The following is a 21,475-nucleotide window of genomic DNA, read 5'->3' on the forward strand; positions in this document are numbered from 1 at the left end:
AAAAATAAAATAAAAAACACCAAAGTTGGCACATGCAGAAATGTTTGTTTTCATTAACCGCATCATGTCTTGACGTGCCAAATGTGGATATGATATTTAAGTGCTACAGTGAACGGGAAGATTTTCAGTGAATATTGACTCGGATATCAGTCTGTTCATAATCTGACTTCTGAAGACGTGAAATATAGTGTGCATGTATCGTGAACTGCTTTTATGATGCTTCTATACCGCTTTCTGTCCATTCGGTGCTTGAAAGCAGTCGGTCACAAATATATCGTTTCGTTGGAAAGAAATCTATATTTTATTCAGCAAGGGCACATTAAATTGATCAAAAATGACATTAAAGACATATATAGTGTTACAAAAGATTTCTATTTCAAATAATTAGCATTATTCAATCTTATAGTCAATCAAAAAATCCTGGAAAAACAATATTACAATTTTTACTGTTTTTTGATCAAATAAATGCAGCCTTGGTGAGACTTAATGAGAGACTTCTTTCAAAAACATGAACAAATCTCACTGATCCCAAACTCTTGTGAAGTAGTGTGTGTGTGTGTGTGTGTGTGTGTGTGTGTGTGTGTGTGTGCCACAGACACAGAGACACACAAAGTCACATGACATCTACTTCCTGTCTGTCCAATTAGCATAATCAATGAGTTATTAGAGCTATAGCAGGTAATCTATTAGGTATTATAGTGATTTACTGTAATTCATAAGCACCCCGAGACATCATTTCCTGTAAAATTGTCTGCTCGTGAAATGGATGGATTTCTAATGGGTCTAGGAAAGCGCGGTTACTACGTCTCGCGCTACATCTCGCCGGTCTCGTTTGATTTATTGGCGGATTCCAACAGGAGACCCGCTGTAGCATGAAATAAATAACCCTTCTCTGGGTGCCAAAGGTCCTCGCGTTTCACCGCGGTGGAGAAAATCAGAGACGCGTTCGCCCACGTCTCCCTCCCCCTTTGAAGACCTTTCGTTCGCTTCCTCCGAGATTTGGTGCTGTTTTGACAGAGTCGTTTATCTAGGGCAGGTTTCAGAAAGAGAACGAGCGTGGATGTGAAGGGAAAGAGACAGAAGAAAGGGAACTAGACGGGTCTGGAGAAAGACATTCCGGCCCTGAGCGTCCGATAGCGGATTTGCTCTCGGCTCCACCTGAACTGTTCTCAGAGTCATAAATCATGCGCACTTTCTGTGAGCACTTTAAACGTGTCTATATTTCACCAGCCGCTGCCTGTCGTGTTTCCTGCGCTGTGTTTGTGTTGGATGCGTCAGGGCCAGTCTTTACCACAGTCGGCTCGAAGTACGCTCTTAAACTAGCTTTGTGCTTCTTTTCCAGGCGGCAGCATTTCTTCTGGAATTTTCCAGGGTGCAAACGGCATCACCGGCTCAACGCCATTCAGTGCCACACAGCAGGTGGGTCAACTTAGGAAAGCCTTCACTGATGGACTACAACCACCCCTGAGATACACTGTTGTGCCCTTCGCCAGAAGAGTCACACGGCTACAATATATCAGAATTAAAAAATCATCTCTTTTTTATAGTATATATTACAGTTTCATCAATGCAAAACGTATTTTTGTTTTGTTTCCTGTACAAATATCTAAACATTCTTAAATCAAGATACATTAACTTGAGAACCAACGTGACTTGTTTGCTTATCAAAATTAAGAGTTTTTGCTGAAAAAAAGAATTGAGCCAGAAAAAAATGTATCTTGTTTTCTCTTTGAATTAAGTAAATTTTTTAACTTCATTTTTTATTTATTTTTGGGGAAAAAACTTTTTGAATCTTTTATTTTTTTTTGCTTCTCAAGTCAATTGTTTAGATATGTCTTTAAAAATGTTTTAAAACACTTTACATTAAATAGTAAGGAAAAAGTAAAATACTAAGGAATATATATAGTCAAGTCAAGTCAAGTCAACTTTATTTATATAGCGCTTTTCACAATACAGATTGTATCAAAGCAGCTTCACAGTATTAAATAAAATAGTACATCAGTGTATGTTTCTGGTGTAAAACATCCACGTTTGGTAATGCAGATCAATAGCACTGTTGAATCGATTAATCAAATTAAGTATCCCCAACTGAGCAAGCCAAAGGCAACAGTGGCAAGGAACCGAAAAACTCCATTAGGTGACCTAATGGAGAAAAAAAAACCTTGGGAGAACCCAGGCTCAGTCGGGGGCCAGTTCTCCTCTGGCGTTTATGAAGTAGAGACCGGATTTAACTGTAAGATTAAAATATTATATGAATGCCTGGCTGAAGAGATGCGTCTTTAATCTAGTTTTAAACTGGGAGAGCGAATCTGAGCAACGAACAGTATCAGGAAGGCTATTCCAGAGTTTTGGTGCTAAATGTGAAAATGCTCTCCCTCCTTTGGTGGATCTGGATACCCTAGGTATGACCAGAAGCCTCGAATTTAGTGATCTTAAAGAGCGCGATGGATTATAGGGCGATAGAAGATCCGTTAAATAAACTGGAGCTAAGCCGTTTAGGGCTTTATAAGTCAGTAGCAATACCTTGTAATTAATACGGAACTTTATAGGTAACCAATGTAGTGATGATAAAATTGGTGTTATATGGTCAAACTTTCTTGATCTAGTAAGAACTCTAGCGGCGGCATTTTGGACTAACTGTAGCTTGTTTATTGAGGATGCAGGACAACCAGCTAATAAAGCATTACAGTAATCTAGTCTCGAGGTCATGAATGCATGAACTAGCTTTTCTGCATCAGAGACAGATAGCATGTTACGTAATTTAGCAATATTTCTAAGGTGAAAAAAGGCTGTTTTTGTAACATATGAAATATGATTTTCAAAAGACAAGTTACAATCTAATATAACACCCAGGTCTTTTACTGTAGAGGATAAAGTAACAGGACACCCTACTATGTTAAAGTTGTATTGAAGGAGGTTTTGTGGGCGGTTTTTTGAACCGATAAGTATTACCTCTGTCTTATCTGGATTTAATAAAAGAAAATTGTGCGTCATCCAATCTTTTATATATTTAACACACTCTGTCAATTTGGATAATTTAGCGTTTTCATCCGGCCGTGATGAAATATATAGTTGAGTGTCATCAGCATAACAATGGAAACTAATTCCATGTTTCCTTATAATATTTCCAAGTGGCAGCATATATATTGAGAATAATAGAGGGCCTAACACAGATCCTTGCGGCACTCCATAGTTTACTGGAGTTATGATAGATTTTTCTCCGTTTAAATAGACAAAATGGTAGCGGTCAGATAGGTATGATCTGAACCAGCTTAATGCTTGTCCTTGAACACCGGTATAGTTTTGTAGCCGATCTAAGAGTATTGTGTGATCTATAGTATCGAACGCAGCACTAAGATCAAGTAAAACTAGTATTGAGATACAGCCTTGGTCAGAAGCTAAGAGTAAATCATTTGTGATTTTAACGAGCGCAGTTTCAGTGCTATGATGCGGCCTGAACCCAGACTGAAACTTTTCATAGGTGTCATTTTCTTGCAAGAAAGAGCCCAGTTGGGCAGACACAACTTTTTCTAATATTTTGGACATAAAAGGAAGATTTGAAATGGGTCTATAATTTGCTAGGTTATTTGGGTCTAATTGTGGTTTCTTAATTAGTGGTTTTATAACTGCCAATTTAAATGTTCTTGGAACATGACCTAAAGATAAAGACGAGTTAATAATATTGAGGAGAGGCTCTTCCACTATAGGTAACACTTCTTTCAATAGTTTAGTTGGTATGGGATCTAATAAACATGTTGTTGTTTTAGAGGAAATGATAAATTTATTTAACTCTTTTTGTTCTATAGTTGTAAAGCACTGTAATTGTTCTTGCGGGGTGATAATCGAGGCTGAATTATAAGGCGCGATTGAAGATTGAACGTTTACAATTGTGGATCTGATGTTTTCTATTTTCTCAGTGAAAAAATTCATGAAATCATTACTACTAAACTGTAACGGAATATTTTGTTCAGGTGGCGCTTGTTTATTTGTTAGTCTAGCCACGGTGTTAAATAAGAACCTAGGATTGTTTTGGTTATTTTCTATTAGTTTGCGGAGATGCTCAGCCCTGGCCGCTTTTAGGGCCTTTTTATAGCGTGACGTACTGTCTTTCCAAGCGATTCTAAAAACCTCTAAATTAGTTTGTTTCCATTTACGCTCTAAATTACGGGTTTCTCTCTTTAGAACACGAGTAGTATTGTTGTACCATGGTGCTTTAATTTTCTCTCTGACCTTTTTTAGTCTCATAGGTGCAACAATATCCCATTTTCCAGAGAGAACGGTGCTCATAGTGCTGGTTAGTTCGTCTAGTTCATCTGTTATTTTAGGTTCAGGCAGCAGCTGAGACAGATCTGATAAGCAATTTGAAAAATTATCTATGGTGGATGGAAGGATTGTTCTGCCTAATCGATAACGCGGCGCAGCATGATATATTACCGGGGTACGTAATATGCAAGTTACCATGTAATGGTCAGTTACATCATCACTTTGCGGAATGATATCTATATCGGTTGGATCGGTTCCATGTGATATAATTAAATCAAGTGTATGATTAAAACGATGAGTCGGTCCGGTAACGTTTTGCTTAACCCCAAAGGAGTTTAATAAGTCTATAAACGCAGCCCCTAACGTATCATTTTGATTATCTACGTGTATGTTAAAATCTCCAACAATTAATATTTTATCGACATTGACCACTAGATCTGAGAGAAAATTTGCAAATTCTTTTAGGAAATCAGCGTCAGGCCCTGGTGGTCTATATACGGTAGCCAAGGCTAAAGATAATAGGGATGTTTTTCTATCATCTAAGAGCGTAACATTTAGTACAAGTACTTCAAATGAAATAAACTTATAACCCATTTTCTGAGTAACATTGAGAATATCTCTATAGATAGTTGCAATACCGCCGCCACGACCAATCAGACGGGGCTCGTGCTTATAGGAGTATCCTGATGGAGTAGACTCATTTAGACCGAAATAATCATTTGGTTTAAGCCAGGTTTCAGTAAGGCAAAGTACATCTATGCTATTATCTGTGACTATTTCATTTACAATAACTGCCTTAGGTGTGAGTGATCTAATGTTTAAAAGACCTAGCTTTAGAAATTGTTTTTGTTTACTAATAGCAACATTTTCTGTTTTAATAACAATTAGATTTTTCCTAGATCCTGCAGTAGATTTATTATTTGATCGCACTAAACGAGGAATAGACACAGTTTCTATGCTATGTTCTACACTAGTATTTATATCAGTTAATTTGGTGCAGCAGAGACTATGATTTGGACTTTTGTTTACTAGTCAAAAGGTATTTAACGTTTTGGAGATGTTATCTGACAGAAGATCCGATCCGAATCTGCTTGGGTGTAAGCCATCAGCACGGTAAAGCCTAGGACGCTCCCAAAACAGATTCCAATTATTTACAAAGAGCAGTTTCTGCTCATTGCACCATGACGTTAACCATTCATTTAGCGCGAATAATCTACTAAACTTGTCATGTCCTAGACGGTACGTGGGAAGCGGTCCTGACACAATGATCGTTATATCAGGCGATGTGCTGCGTACCGTATCGATCAGATTCCTGAAGTCTTTCTTCAGAACTTCCGTCTGGCGCAGCCTGAATGATGTCGTTCACTCCCGTGTGCAATACCAAAGTTCCGACGCGCTCGTTATCGTTCAGAATCTCGGGAACGCGAGCAGCGATTTCAGAAACACGAGCACCAGGAAAGCAGTGACTGTGCACCTTATTTTTACCTGATGTAGCATGGACGTGCCGAACAATGGAATCACCGATGATCACAGCATCGCGTTCTGTTTCGCGAAGAGCGGAGAAGCGGTTTTGTGTGGATAACTCGAAAACCGGGAGGGTCGGAGAGGGTCTTGGTCTAGACCTGACTCGCGTCTTCCGCTGCGGAAATATCCAGGCTTCGTGGTGGCGTGTTGGAGCCGGAGTGAACGAGACCATGGCTGATCGTGACCTTGGCGCTCGGGACCGATGCCGAGTAACGCACGGAGTAGACGAGGTCGGAGTCAGCCGGTTAGTAACATTAATCTCTGATTTGTGAGCATCAGCGCGTGATGTTTCAAGAGCCAAACGCCGGTCTCTCAGCTCGGCCTGTCTCACTAAAAGGTCGTGGATCTGTTTCTCAACAGCTTCCAGCTCAGACTGTACCGCGTGCAGCTCAAATGTGTCCTCACCTGCACCAAAAGGTAGACTACTTGCATCTGATATATTCGCCATTTTAACAGATGGACAGTAAGTTAGCAACGACACTACCAGTGATGCTATCAATTAATACTAATTTCTGACAAGCGTCTTAGATATAATCCGTCTTTTAAGTGGTACGGGTGTAGAGTAGACGCACGATAGGTGAAAAATGTTTGTAAGTGAGTGTTGAGAAGACGCGTTCAGCCGTGATCCCCGGGAGTAACCTATAAGAGTATCCAGCGTAGAATCACTAACAGGCTTGAGACACGTCTGCTCAACAGTCCGCGTTGTAACTATGAGGTTTGAGCAGTAGTGCTTCGCAGTGAGGAAAAGTAGAAAATGTTTGTTGTAAGTAAGTTTAAAGAGTAAAATCAAGAATTATAAATCAAATCGATAGAGCTCCAAAGACAACAACGCGTTCAGACGCGACGCATGCGCATTCGACCTGCGTAACCTGCATTAATATATATCCAATATTTTTTACTCTATCTCTCTCTATATATGTAATTTGGGAATAAATGTCAATATATAGGGAATACTTATTAAAATACTATTAATAATATTATGAAAAAGTTGTATGAAAATTTGAAAAAATACTACCTACTTGTAAACTGTTAAAACTTAAAACAAAAATAACTTAAGTTGCTTTAATATCTGAAATCTGCTTTAATATCCAGATTTTGTCTCCCTATATAATGTTAACATGAATGAAAAGCACTTCTGAAGAAGTTATTAATCATACTTACTGTATATTTCAACAGTACCTAATATTCATTAATAGACCTGAGCTGACAATAACTAACAATGAACAGTTGTATTTTTATCAACTAACATTAACAAAGATGAATAAATGCTGTAAGAAATGTATTGCTCATTGTTCAACTAATGTTAAGCAATGGGACTATTTTGTAAAGTATTACCAAAATGGAGTTATTATGAATTTTGTAATCAGACAACCATCAGTGAACCAAGATACCACCACAGTAGGGTTTAGATGGACTTACATTAAAAAATGAGACATAAAACCAATAAAAAGTAGTATATAGTTGTCTGAGATTATTCATTCATGTCATTGTCTCCATCAGGATTTCTCAACATATTCCAGCTACAGCCAAAGTCAATATTCTCCATACTACAACACACACTACAACAGCCCGTACATCACCAGCAGCAACATCACACCCTCTGCCATCACCACGGCGATACCCTATCAGCACACAGACCTTCCCGCTGTATCGACCAATCACAGCCCAGAATCCCACACAGGTGAGCTCTATGGAGAGAAAGAGGAGGCTGATTAACATACTATATTATATATTGGGGATACTTGTGAAAATACTATTAAAAACATAGTAAGGAAAAAAATATGAAATGTATATATTGCTGCGTTAATATCCATATTTTTTATTATGTCTTTATACTTAATGGTCAATATATAGGGAATACTCTTAAAAATATTATGAAAAAGTAACTTAAAATATGTTTTAAAAAATATTTGAAATAAAAAAAAAACTTTCCAAGTTGCTTTCATATCCGGAGTTTTGACTATATGTCTCACTATATATGTGATTAACTACACAATTAAATAATACCAGTTTAGCTCAACCAATCACCAAGCAATGCTTCATTTTGTTCAGTCTGTGTGTAAAAAGAGCATTAGCAATTAAATAAAACACACTTCAGCAAAACATGATCAGGTCAAAGTGTCTGAATCATTTTTGGTCCTAAATTTGTATAAATGTTACTGGTAGTCACTGTATGAAGAATTTTAGTGTATAATATGTCACAGTTTACTTTATTTTGCTCTCCTCACTTACATAAATGAACTATAGAGTCCTGCACACACTAGTGAAAAAATATCAAAAATTATATCTGGTGTCTGAATAGTTTTTGATTAGACTGTATGTCTCTATTTAAACAACGTCATCACGTACGTGTGTGTGTGTGTGTGTGTGTGTGTGTGTGTGTGTGTGTGTGTGTGTGTGTGTGTGTGTGCACCAGCAGAGTACCACGCTCCCACGAGTCCTCCGACTCCAGGAAAGGATCAGGACGGCGCTCCGGCGAGACGCGGTTCGGATGTGAAGCTCAGGGGCCGGAAACGGGCCAGTGACCCCGGACCCCCTCTGGACTCTGACATCGAGGTACAGACGCTGGCATTCACGGTGTCCCTTACACAATGTCTTTCATTAACATTCCTGCGCTCCGCACCGCAGGGACAACTTTCACATCCAACAGTCCAGTTGTGCAATGATGTCTGGCAACAACCTCATTATAACTCGACGAGCTTAAAGAGATAGTTCACCTTAAATTAATCTTTCATCATCATTTACTCACCCTTGTGTCAGTCCAAACCTGTATGACTTTCTTCCGGATGGAGCGGATTCTCCACTCTGTCTTTTTCATATAATAGACTGATAAAAAATATTTAAAAAGTCCAATAAAAGTTTAAAAACTCATCTCAAAATCATACATGCTTTGAACAACAGCAGACTGAAATAAATTTGTGTTTTCTTTGCTTTACAAAAAGCTCTGTTGCAATACATTGAATATTGAACTATACAGAAGTAAGTCATAAGTATTTAATTACCAGACAAAAGAACTGGAAATATGTTTCTGCACAACATGTAGTGTGATATGAGGAATAGAGTATTTGCCCTTAAGCTGTGAAATGTGGATGAACTGACTATAATTATCAGATGTTTTTATAAACACAACATTGAGGTATTATGCAGTGTTTTGGAGTAAATACTTCTCTTGACTAGTAAGCAGATTATATTTGTGCTCATGCTCATTGTGTGTGTGTGTGTGTGTGTGTGTGTGTAGAGAGTGTTTATTTGGGACCTGGATGAGACCATCATCATTTTCCACTCGCTCCTCACAGGGACATTTTCCACACGCTTCGGCAAGGTACAAACCAGTTCCCCCACTCGCACCACTTCACTTTACACCGCTTTAGTTCTGCTTCACAAGACAATACTCTGTTTTAATGAGTTTTTTGGGCTGTAAATTCAACCATCATGTATGTATGTATGTGTATGTAGGAAGTATGGATGTGTGTGTATATAAAGATTGCATTTATAATGCATTTATAATGCAAATAAAATAGAGCGAGATAAAAAAAAAAAAAAATATATATATATATATATATATATATATATATATATATATATATATATATATATATATATATATATATATAAAGATTATATATTAGATCCTTATTTATTATATATAAAGATTGCATTTATTTGACAAAAAATACTTTTTTAGTCAAATAAATTTATATTCACAATATATATATATATATATATATATATAGTGAATATATGATTGAATATATATATATATATATAAAATAAAAATGTATATATATATAAAAAAAATATATATATATATATTGTGAGAAAAAAAAAATATATATATATACCATTGTTTCCTCAAAAAAATGGTAAAAAAAATGTATTTGACAAAAATGTTGTCAAATAAATGCAATCTTTATATACACACACACACATCTTGTTTAAGCATTGTGGGTCGGTAAGAAAGAAGCATTTATTTGATCAAAAGTACTGTAAAGAAAGACAGTATCCTTTGAGTAAAAAGTTCAAAAGAACTGCATTTAAGCATTCAGTCTATTTTCCCCAGTAAATAAATATGGTTCCACAGCTGTTTTAGAGTAAGAAACTAAACGTGGAAGAACGAAATGAACAGTGAAAGATATAATGAAGCTCCAGTCAAGCGCTCTTGTTATTTGGCCGCTCTGATTTGATTGACGCCACATGAACTTCCACGCAATCTCCAGGCAGCTGATGAGGAAACAATGGTCATGTTTCTTTTTCTTGGCCCGCAATCTATTTTGAATTCCCACGATCCCTTGCGGATTTGACGTGACACATAAGAGACTCTGAGAAACGCCTGGCCGTCTCGAGAGCGCAGCTCTTTTGGAGTTTCTTTTTGAGGACTGCAGAAATGTTACCGTGACTAATGTGTCTAATTTCAGATCCAGGAAAAAGACTCCAAAATAGCGTATTACTCGAGCAGGAATCCACTGGAGATAGAAAAAATCAAAGAAAACATCCAGTAAAATAGGAACAAGTTTGATGTGTGTCATGACAAAGCCGCTTACCGTCTGACAAAGAGCCGCGATTGCATTGGCTCAGATTTCGCATCTTTAAGTAACATGATATTTAACTGGCTTTTCTTTTTATTCGTACTTTATGTCAACGCCATAAGCCCAGCACTGTAAACAGCCTGTTTGAGCTGTGATTGGCCCACAGCAAGGCTCGACCTACCGAGTACAAAACCACTCTGAGTGCTGAAAGACGCCCGTCTTCTAATGTGTTTTTTTAAGCGGAGGTGAACGTCAGAGGTTACTGGAGTCTCTCTACCATTCGACATGTCATTTATCTTTGGTCAATATGTATACACACATAACTTAACATCTCAATGTGCACATAAAGTAAAAGTCCAAATTATCCTAATCATTTATGCCCCCCCCCCCCAAATAATAATAATAATAAATTAAAAAAATTATATATAACTTTTATAATATATATATATATATATATATATATATATATATATATATATATGAAGAGTTCAGATGCAAAAGCCTCTAAGTGCCATCTGAAATTTTCTTCTAGAATGATCATTTTTATCAAGCTTGTATATTTAAGTTCAGTAGTTTCACTTAAATGACAATTAATAGGTCATTTTCATTGCTATTTAAGTGAAATTACTGAACTTAAATATACAAGCTTGATAAAAATGATCATTCAAGAAGAAAATTTTAGATGGCTTTTGCATCTGAACTCTTCATATATATATATATATATTAGGTAAACAGAAAAAGAATGAAGAATGAACAATTTTTATAATATATATAATAATTTATATTATTATTAAATTATTATCAAGTAGATAGATAGATAGATAGATAGATAGATAGATAGATAGATAGATAGATAGATAGATAGATAGAGAGATAGAGAGATAGATAGATAGATAGATAGATAGATAGATAGATAGATAGATAGATAGATAGATTTTTATAATATGTAATATATATGTTACCGGCAAAGTGTGAAATCCCGGTATTCTATAGAATGCCTGATGGTTTTTAGCAAAAATACATTACCTAGGCATTCTATAGAATGCCGGATTACACACTTTGCCGGTAACATATATAATAATTTATATTATTGATAAAATCACACACACACATATTACATTTCTTTTGTATTTTCACCTAGTTTTGATGGTACATTTATACATGAGCTTGCCTCTGATGTACATTTTGAAATAATTTCATTTTGAAAATTAGAATTTCAATCATATATTCACAATAAGTTTCGACTGTTGAATCAAAAAGTTACAACACCTTGGCCAGAAAAAAGTATGTTTTTGTTTTCCCATATGTCGTAACTTTATTACAGTCCTTCCTAAAAACCCATTCTGAAATGTTCATTGGTGGTACATCTATTATTCTGCGCTTGACTACCTCCTGTAATAAAGTCGTCCATTCATGTCGGTAGATTATGGGTTATTATCTTAATTAAAGCAGGACAAGCTCACAGCTCCTCCTAGTCTCTCAGTTAATCTGACACTAACCTCTGGCTGACACCTGTAGCTTGATGAACTGCCAAACACCGCCTGTTAGCTAGTGGCGCACAATGCCTTCGCTTATGTTAGGATGTGGCTACACCTACAGAACGAAGAGAAAACAAGAGAGAAAGAGAAATAGCTGTACATGTTTCTGATTAAAACCACAATGAGTGCGCCGAGTGATCAGCATTCTTGTCAGACAAAAAACCTGTTATACCGCACGCTCCTACTCAGAGTGAGATGATATAATCATCACCTGTCACTCGCGCGCAAACTTCAAACCAGGTATGAAAACTAATTTGACGTCTTGTTTATGTTTTGATCCAGGACTCCGGCAAGGCTGTTTCTCTGGGTTTGTGGATGGAGGAGATGATCTTCAACTTGGCCGATTCACGTCTGTTTTTCAACGACCTGGAGGTGAGCGAAACCACTTGGGATTGTTAAAGCCAATGTGTCAGTTATAAAAATACTGGCAAATTATTTTACAATGTAAGAAGAAAGAGAGCACAGAGTGGTATGAGACATGAAACTAGCACAAAAGTTGATGGTCGGTTCATTTAAAAAAAAAAAAAAAACTGCAGCAGAATGTTGTGATTGACCAATCAGAACCAAGGATTCCAGAGAGCCATGTAATAAACTTCTCTTATTGGTCTGAATCTGCACCTGTAAGAACAGCTGAAATCTGATTGGCCCCTGCCCTGTCAATCATCGCTGATCTACGTCAATTCACCCCACGCAAACACCACTCATTTAAAGATGTGTGTTTATTGCATGGATGGCGCAAGATGTTCAGTCGAATGATAAAGTTTGCGCTCTTTAACTAACACAGTTGATCCTACTTGACAAAGCTCTGCTAAAACAAGAGTGTGCGGTTTATCTCCAAAACAGGGGGATACGTTTGTGCGTTACTCTTAATGAAGAAAAAATAAAATATGGAAATATTTAAGCTGTTATTGTAGAAAATGCTTCAAAGAAACTCTGTATCCAGAAAGTGCTTGAACTCAGGACTTTAAAGAACAGTTAATGAGTAAAGTGCTGGAGCCAGCAGTAAAGGATAGAGATCAAATGTATGCAAAACTCATTAATTTAAGAATTGCGCATGACTTGAAAGTTAAACTTGGTCCCTCTCTGTAAACGGTGGCCCCTGCTTTAAAAAAATCCTGGATCCGTGACTGTCATTCACAAAGCTCTTCATATTCCTCCCCCCCCCCCCCCATGTCTTCATTTGTTAAATATTTTTGCTAATTAGATGCTGCTTTCAGCTGGCAATAAGACTGCAGTACTCTCTGCTCATCTGTACACATTTTACAACATTTCTTCTTTTTTTTCATGTGGTGACATACTTGGAATATGCCTCACATTAAGCCACCAGACAAACATTTGAGGAACAATTTTTTTTTTTTTTGACAACTGCAAAAACAAACTGCTCTGTTTGCCTCAAATATGTGACCCTGGATCACAAAACCAGTCACATGTCGCACGGGTATATCTGTGGCAATAGCCAACAATACATTGTATGGGTCAAAATTATAGATTTTTCTTTTATGCCAAAAATCATTAGGATATTAAGTAAAGATCATGTTCCATGAAGATATTTTGTAAATTTCCTACCGTAAATATAGAAAACATTTATTTTTGTGAATGGATGCAGCACAATCGCCAATAGAAATGAACAAATTTAAAGGCGATTTTTCTGTACCCTCAGATTCCAGATTTTCAAATAGTTGTATCTCGGCCAAATATTGTCCTATCCTAACAAACCATACATCAATGGAAAGATTATATATTCATCTTTCAGATAATGTATAAATCTCAATTTAAAAAAAAATTACCCATAAGACTGGTTTTGTGGTCCAGGGTCACATATGCAAAGACAATTTTTAGATTTTAAATGAAGATAGATAGATAGATAGATAGATAGATAGATAGATAGATAGATAGATAGATAGATAGATAGATAGATAGATAGATAGATAGATAGATAGATAGATAGATAGATAGATAGACAGACAGACAGATAGACAGACGGATAGATAGATAGACAGATGGATAGATAGATAGACAGATGGATAGATAGATAGATAGATAGATAGATAGATAGATAGATAGATAGATAGATAGATAGATAGATAGATAGATAGATAGATAGATAGATAGATAGATAGATAGATAGATAGATAGATAGATAGATAGATAGATAGATAGATAGACAGACAGATAGATAGATAGACAGATGGATAGATAGACAGATAGATAGATAGATAGATAGATAGATAGATAGATAGATAGATAGATAGATAGATAGATAGATAGATAGATAGATAGATAGATAGATAGATAGATAAATAGATAGATAGATAGATAGATAGATAGATAGATAGACAGACAGACAGACAGACAGACAGATAGATAGATAGATAGATAGATAGATAGATAGATAGATAGATAGATAGATAGATAGATAGATAGATAGATAGATAGACAGATAGACAGATAGATAGATAGATAGATAGACAGATAGACAGATAGATAGATAGATAGATATGATGATTTGATGCTCAAGAAATATTTCTGATTATTATCAATGTTGAAATACTTTTTACAATATTTTTGTGGAAACCGAGATATATTTCAGTTAGAAAGTTCGAAAGAACAGCATTTATGTGAAATCAAATCTTTTGTAACATTATAAACATCAGTTGCTGAATAAAAGTAATAATTTCTTTTTAAAAAAAAGAAAAGAAAATCTTACTGACCCCAAACTTTTAGTGCTAGTGTTTATGATGCAAAATACAGATTCATGGGGGGTAAGAATTATTTATGACTGGTAAACTTTCACACACACACAAAAAAAGTTAATTTAGGACATTAAAGAGTTTGTTCAACAGTCCTGACAGTAAATGCAGAGTCAGTGTGAGAGAAAGACCTCAGTTTGCCCTCTGCATGAAGAAAGGAGGGATTAGATTCTTTCAAAGCTTTCGAGGAGGCGGTGTAAAAAAATGACAACATTTGAGTGTTTAAGTAGGGGTGTGTGGCCAACACTGAAAAGAAGATTTGTCCCGGGAAGGAACAACAGCTCAGGGGTGGAGGGCACAGGTTTTAATCACAGCCCCTTCCCTCTTCTTCTGTTTTCCCTGGACTCGCCCTCAAATAGTCCAAGGAATCTTTCGGCATTCAAATCTGTTTGTCAGCTGGGGAACAGAGAGATGCCGCGGGCAAAACAACTGCAGCGCTTAGAAACACAGGCGGGATTGATGGCCTAACTTGCTCATTTAAAGCTTTAATTAATCACAAGAATCAAATTAATGTCTGGTAAGGAAGCAGAATAGTTCAATGGTGAAAAGCTAAATATTTAGGATGGGTGATTAATATCAGAGAGAGGTGGTTGGAAAACAAATTTCACGCATGACCATAAATAATAAAATAGAAGAACGTCGAAGAAGAAGGAATCCACCCGAACAACCAAGTAACAATTGACTAAAAACAATCAAATAAGTATCATTTGTCTTATATTTACAACAAAATGTAGTAGATGTGCTTAAAGTGAACAAAATCTAGTTATAATTATTAATTTAAGAAAAGCTGAAGTCAGTGGGAGGTCCGCATTATGATATTAAACATGAGGCATATCTGTGAAAATATGAAAAACAATAGGAGAGCAGTGCTAAAGGCTTAGTAATTGTTTTGCATTGATTAGCGTAATTCAGTTTGTAAGACTAAGCGAATCCAAATCTTTATCAAATTTACACGTGTTATGTATCGCTAAATCAACACGGAGAAGCACACTAATGATCTCAAGTAAAGGGCAGATGTTCATCTCATGCATCGACCAGCGTAATTCGTGTATACTGGCAGTCGTCCGCGTGAACTCGGCCAAGACGACGGCTAATGCGCAGCGTTAGTGAACGTACGATATCAGGTTTAGCTGGCGAGGTTCTGTCTGCCATCTTTCTGATATTTTACCCTCCGGTGGTAAAGGCGCCTGGATGGCAGTGGCCTGTTCCTGCTTTTCTGTTGTTCGCCTTTTTTAATATTTCAGTCTCGCTCAGCGTCGTTCCCCGAGGCTCGGCGGCGGGTGAACCTGTCTGTACACAGTACATCACTCCACTGAAACATATACACCTCATGCATATCTGCTTTCCCTTCATTTCCCAGGAATGTGACCAAGTTCACATCGATGATGTGGCCTCGGATGACAATGGGCAGGACTTGAGGTAGAGTATGACTTTCCTACATCTAGCCAAGTGAGCATTTCTAATAAAATCCTTATTATGTGCCATAAAGGGATCCTTTTCTTCACATAATGCATGCTGCTGACATGTTGAGTATTAAAGGCTGTTGGTTTTTATCATGGTTTCTCAATTTCTGCTTCCAGACTCTTTATGATGGACATTAATCACACGTTTAACAGCATGTCCACAGAATTATTAAAGCACAGTCCTCTAGAAAATGAAATTTCTGTCATTATTTACAGAAATAAATGTCTCTTGTCCAAAACTATTTTTTTTTTCAGTCTAATAATTTATTTACTATGAACTGTTGCTATGTTCCATAAAGCTCCAAAAGTACAAAAACACTCCAAAAAGTTCAATAAAAGCAGTCTAAATTTTTTTTTTGTGATTATTACTGAAAATATCTAATATTTTTCTTTTTTAATATATTATGCACTGATGCTATATGAAAAAGCAGCAGGAATATAAAAAAAAATCATATAAAGTACAAAAATACATTTTAGTTTATTTTATAATCTTGTATAGATTTTTACTCAAAATATCGTATTTCAATTTACTGATTTTTTTTTTAATCTATTTATTTATGTACTGTGAACTGATATAATATGAAAAAGCAGCAGGAATATTAAAAAAAAATTAAAATAAAGTACAAAAATACTCAAAAAAGTACAAAAAATACAAAAAGTACAATAAAAGCAGTCTATATGATTTAGTAAACATCTTTTATTTTATTTTATTTTATTTCATAATCTTGTATATAATCTTGTAATAATTTTATAATCTTTTACTCAAAATATCGTATTTCAATTTACTGATTTTTTTTTATCTATTTATTTATGTACTGTGAACTGATATAATATGAAAAAGCAGCAGGAATATTTTTTTCAAAAAGCTGCAAAAGTACAAAAACACTCCCCCAAAAATATTATAAAAGCAGTCTATATGATTTAGTGAACATGTTTTATAAAAAAAAAAAAAAAATCTTTTATTGATTGTAACTCAAAATATCCCATCCCTAATCCCTAAATATTCAATTTACTGTTTTTTTCCAATGCATTTTTTATTTATTTACTAAGAAATTATGCTATATGAAAAAGCATCAGGAATATTTTTTTCATTTCCTTTTGTGAAATGACATGAAGTGAGTAAATAATGACAGAATTCTCATAATGCTGTGCTGACGTCCTGGTTATAAAACATTATAGTCTCTAATCCCAGTTTGGAGGCAGACCCTCACCCTGGTTCCAGACAATTTACGATGGATATTAATCTCACTTTTAGGAGCATGTTAGGAGATATCATATTGTTTTGGTGTGTGTATAGCGGATGTAAGCTGAGCGTGTGTGTGTCTGGACTTGCAGCACGTATAACTTCGGCACAGACGGTTTCCAGAGTCCCGCAGGTGGAGGCACGCTCTGCTTGGGCTCAGGTGTTCACGGCGGGGTCGACTGGATGAGGAAGCTCGCCTTCCGCTACCGGCGGGTCAAAGAGATCTACAACACATACAAGAACAATGTAGGAGGTGAGAACAGCTCGGACTACGAGGGTAATCAGGGCCTGAAATGTCTATTCTAAAACAGATACTTCCTCTTCTGAAACCTGATTGGTTGAAACACGTTGGAAGCCGTTGTAAAATAGCTGAAGTAGGACAAACACCTGGAAACGCACGTCAGCTGGTGTCTATAATAATGCATCAACTGCAAACATTGGACAGTCAGGCTAAAGACTATTACTAGGTGGAAAATTAGAATAAAAAATAGTACAAGTAGCAGTAGTAACAATAATAATTTATACTATTAATTTTATTATGATATTGACAGCATTAATAATATCAAGAAATAATAACAATATTATTGTTAATAATTCTTGCAGAAATCAATATAGTTCAATAGCCTTTTATTCTTAATGAGAACAAAATTATTAATATATTTAGTTTTAAATAAGCTTATTTAATATAATTAAAAAAAAATATATATATATATAGTTCAATAGCCTTTTATTCTTAATTTAATATAGTTCAATAGCCTTTTATTCTTAATGAGAACAGAATTATTAATATATTTAGTTTTAAATATGCTTATTTAATATAATAAAAAAGAAAAAAAAAAAAAAAAAAATATATATATATATGTATTAATATATTAACTAAATATTAAACATATTACATATATTTTTTTTATTATTTAATTAAAATATGTATATAATATATATATATATATATATATATATATATATATATATATATATATATTTAATATGTTTAATATTTAGTTCAATATTAATTAATTTAAACATGAATATTCAAATGGTTTATTATTAAGGTAAAAATTAAAAAAATATTATTTTTATTATGGTTTTCAGTTCTTTGAAATAACGAAAAAATTATTGATGAAAGCATGGTAAAAAAGTTTTCAATGCACTTTTAATGTGACCCTCATATAACAAAAAGAAAAATGTATGAAATTTCTCATGTTAATAAAAAATCAATCAATCAGTCAACCCCAGAACATAAAAGTGCCTGTAGTTTTATTGTACATGATTTATTGTACAGTACATTGGTGTTTTTCCTCATATTATTGTGTTGTTGTTTTATATACACTGATTTTATGCTCGACTTTTCGAGCATAAAATCAGACTTGATGAGGACTTGATGAGGCTTACACAATTCAATTTATTTTTAAGTTCTGTTTGATGTTCCGTTGGATCTTGAATTGCTTTTGTAAATGTTAGGTTTGCTGGGCAGTCCGAAGCGGGAAGAGTGGCTTCAGCTGAGGCGGGAGATGGAGGTTTTGACGGATCTGTGGCTGACTCAGGCACTGAAGGCCCTCGCTCTCATCAACTCCAGGTATAAACACGGCAGTTTGAGAAAGGAATAATCCGGGTGAAATAAACACGACATGTGCGTGCCGTAGAGTCTAAGAGAACTGTTTTTCACAGCATTCCACTGATACTGGATATGGAATATTCTTTAAACAATAGACTTATTTTACAGCAACTTACAGCAGTTTTGTGTCACTCAAACATAACAGGCTTGGCAAGCGTAGCACCTTGACTCAATTTGGAAGAAAGGTTAAGCTTTCCTTCATACAATGTAGTGACCACAACCTGTCAAGCTTCAAAAAAGAAACAAAAATCATCATAAAAGTAGTCGATATTAGGGATGTGCTCGAAGCCATTCTATGATGATGGAAGAAAGACAAAAAAATATATTTCAATGCTTTTGCATTCTCTCGCACTTATATAGTTGGGTAATTATATTCGGTTCAGCTTGATTATCCATACATCGTTTTTTTTTTGAAAAAACAAATGTGAGTATCAAAAATAATCATCAGGCTTCTGAGGAAGTTTTATTGTTCATCTCTCAATCATCATTGTGCATTGCATTATACGTTTTAAAATATAGAGCTTTGATCATAAAACTAAGCAGTTAAATATCAATTACTAAGACATATTATTGGCATATATAGAGTGACGACTGATATTATTATCATTTTATGTAAGCATCAGGGAGCCTCTATCAATATGCGGGGTATTGAAATTGTTTTCGAATGCATTCTCACTTTTTACTTTCAGTTTTAAATTCGCGATCACAAGTAATCTGTGTTTAGGGATCGGCGGTTCTGACCACACTTTACAAGATAAGACATTTGTCAATGTCGCTCAGGATCTGTTGCTCACCAAATCCCCCGCCATCGTCCTGTCAGTCATCTCTCTTAAGCCTTGACTATACTTTCACCAAGCCTCCGCTTTACTGTGCTGTCCTCCCCAAACTACCAACCAAACAACACTCGTGACAGTGGCTGCGTCCGAAAACGCTTACTCTCTTGAGCAAGTACTTATTTTGAATAAGTAATTACTTCACGACCACTAAAAAGTATGTTCTATATAGTAAGAGTGTAATCTAGACGTACTACATGCTGTCGTTATCATGTGACCTTCCAGCATCAGTTGTGTCGCTTTACTGCCATCTCACAATACAAGTCCTCTCCTGTGGCCTCATGGGATAGTAAAGTGTCCATCATATGTACACCTCACAATCTCACCAGAACTAGTAGGTCATCCGGGTACTTTTTTCTTTCCTTTTATGAGTACTGTGAATTCAGACATATTACTTTTGTGACTTGCTGTTTTTTATGGAAGCTTGTTTCCGCCACAAAATAAAAAAAAATAAAAGATAATTGCGACTTTTTATCTCACAATTGCGAGTTTACATCTCGCAATTCTGACTTTATTTCTCAGAATTGCGAGATATAAAGTCAGAATTGCGTGAAATAAAGTCAGAATTCTGAGATATAAAGTCAGAATTGCGTGATATAAAGTCAGAATTCTGAGATATAAAGTCAGAATTGCGAGATATAAAGTCGCAATTGCGTCTTATAAAGTCAGAATTCTGACTTTTTTTCTCGCAATTGCGACTTTATATCACGCAATTCTGACTTTATATCTCAGAATTCTGACTTTATATCACGCAATTCTGACTTTATAACACATAATTGCGAGTTTATATCTTGCAATTCTGACTTTATAACACGCAATTGCGACTTTATATCATGCAATTCTGACTTTATATCTCCCAATTGCGTGATATAAAGTCAGAATTCTGAGATATAAAGTCAGAATTCTGAGATATAAAGTCAGAATTGCGTGATATGAAGTCGCAATTGCGAGAAAAAAAGTCAGAATTCTGACTTTATAACACGCAATTCTGACTTTATATCTCAGAATTCTGACTTTATAACACGCAATTGCGACTTTATATCATGCAATTCTGACTTTATATCTCCCAATTGCGTGATATAAAGTCAGAATTCTGAGATATAAAGTCAGAATGCTGAGATATAAAGTCAGAATGCTGAGATATAAAGTCAGAATTGCGTGATATAAAGTCGCAATTGCGAGAAAAAAAGTCAGAATTCTGACTTTATAACACGCAATTCTGACTTTATATCTCAGAATTCTGACTTTATAACACGCAATTGCGACTTTAAAACACGCAATTCTGACTTTATATCTCGCAATTCTGAGAAATAAAGTCAGAATTGCGAGATGTAAACTCGCAATTGTGAGATAAAAAGTCGCAATTATCTTTTAAAATGTTTTATTCAGTGGCGGAAACAAGCTTCCATAGTTTTTAGCCTATTATATAGAATGGAAGTTTGTGATTTCGGATGCAGCCACTGTTTGTTTTTATTACACTTGACTTCACCAAACCGTCGTGATAAACAGTAAACCTTGAGATTATTACTTGTGGCATCAGAACAATATATATAGAAATGAGAACATGAGTATAAAACCTAATTAGACAACAATTTACTAATTTAATTAAACGTTTTTTATTCAATTTCATGAAAATGTTTATTAAACATGGACCTTTATTTTCTGCTAGTGTAGGCTCATTTTGTAAATGTAATGAATTAATTTAGACAAGCACCAACAG

At 35.3% G+C, this 21,475-nt stretch overlaps 1 protein-coding gene across 3 annotated transcripts in view; it reads left to right on the forward strand.

Annotated features, from left to right (window-relative positions):
- Positions 1 to 21,475, forward strand: part of eya2 (EYA transcriptional coactivator and phosphatase 2) — a 45,767-nt gene that overhangs the window by 20,303 nt on the left and 3,989 nt on the right. For 2 of the 3 annotated variants that reach the window (XM_081380490.1, XM_081380491.1), the window contains exons 6-13: positions 1,343 to 1,419; positions 7,288 to 7,468; positions 8,204 to 8,343; positions 9,026 to 9,109; positions 12,134 to 12,223; positions 15,962 to 16,020; positions 17,400 to 17,560; positions 18,769 to 18,883. In XM_081380490.1, the coding sequence (XP_081236616.1) occupies positions 1,343 to 1,419; positions 7,288 to 7,468; positions 8,204 to 8,343; positions 9,026 to 9,109; positions 12,134 to 12,223; positions 15,962 to 16,020; positions 17,400 to 17,560; positions 18,769 to 18,883 (907 nt within the window). The remainder of the gene's footprint in view (positions 1 to 1,342; positions 1,420 to 7,287; positions 7,469 to 8,203; positions 8,344 to 9,025; positions 9,110 to 12,133; positions 12,224 to 15,961; positions 16,021 to 17,399; positions 17,561 to 18,768; positions 18,884 to 21,475) is intronic. The other variant, XM_081380492.1, reaches the window with a different exon arrangement.

The sequence above is a fragment of the Scardinius erythrophthalmus genome (assembly GCF_964197995.2).
Source record: "Scardinius erythrophthalmus genome assembly, chromosome: 12".
In the NCBI taxonomy this organism is placed as follows: domain Eukaryota; kingdom Metazoa; phylum Chordata; class Actinopteri; order Cypriniformes; family Leuciscidae; genus Scardinius; species Scardinius erythrophthalmus.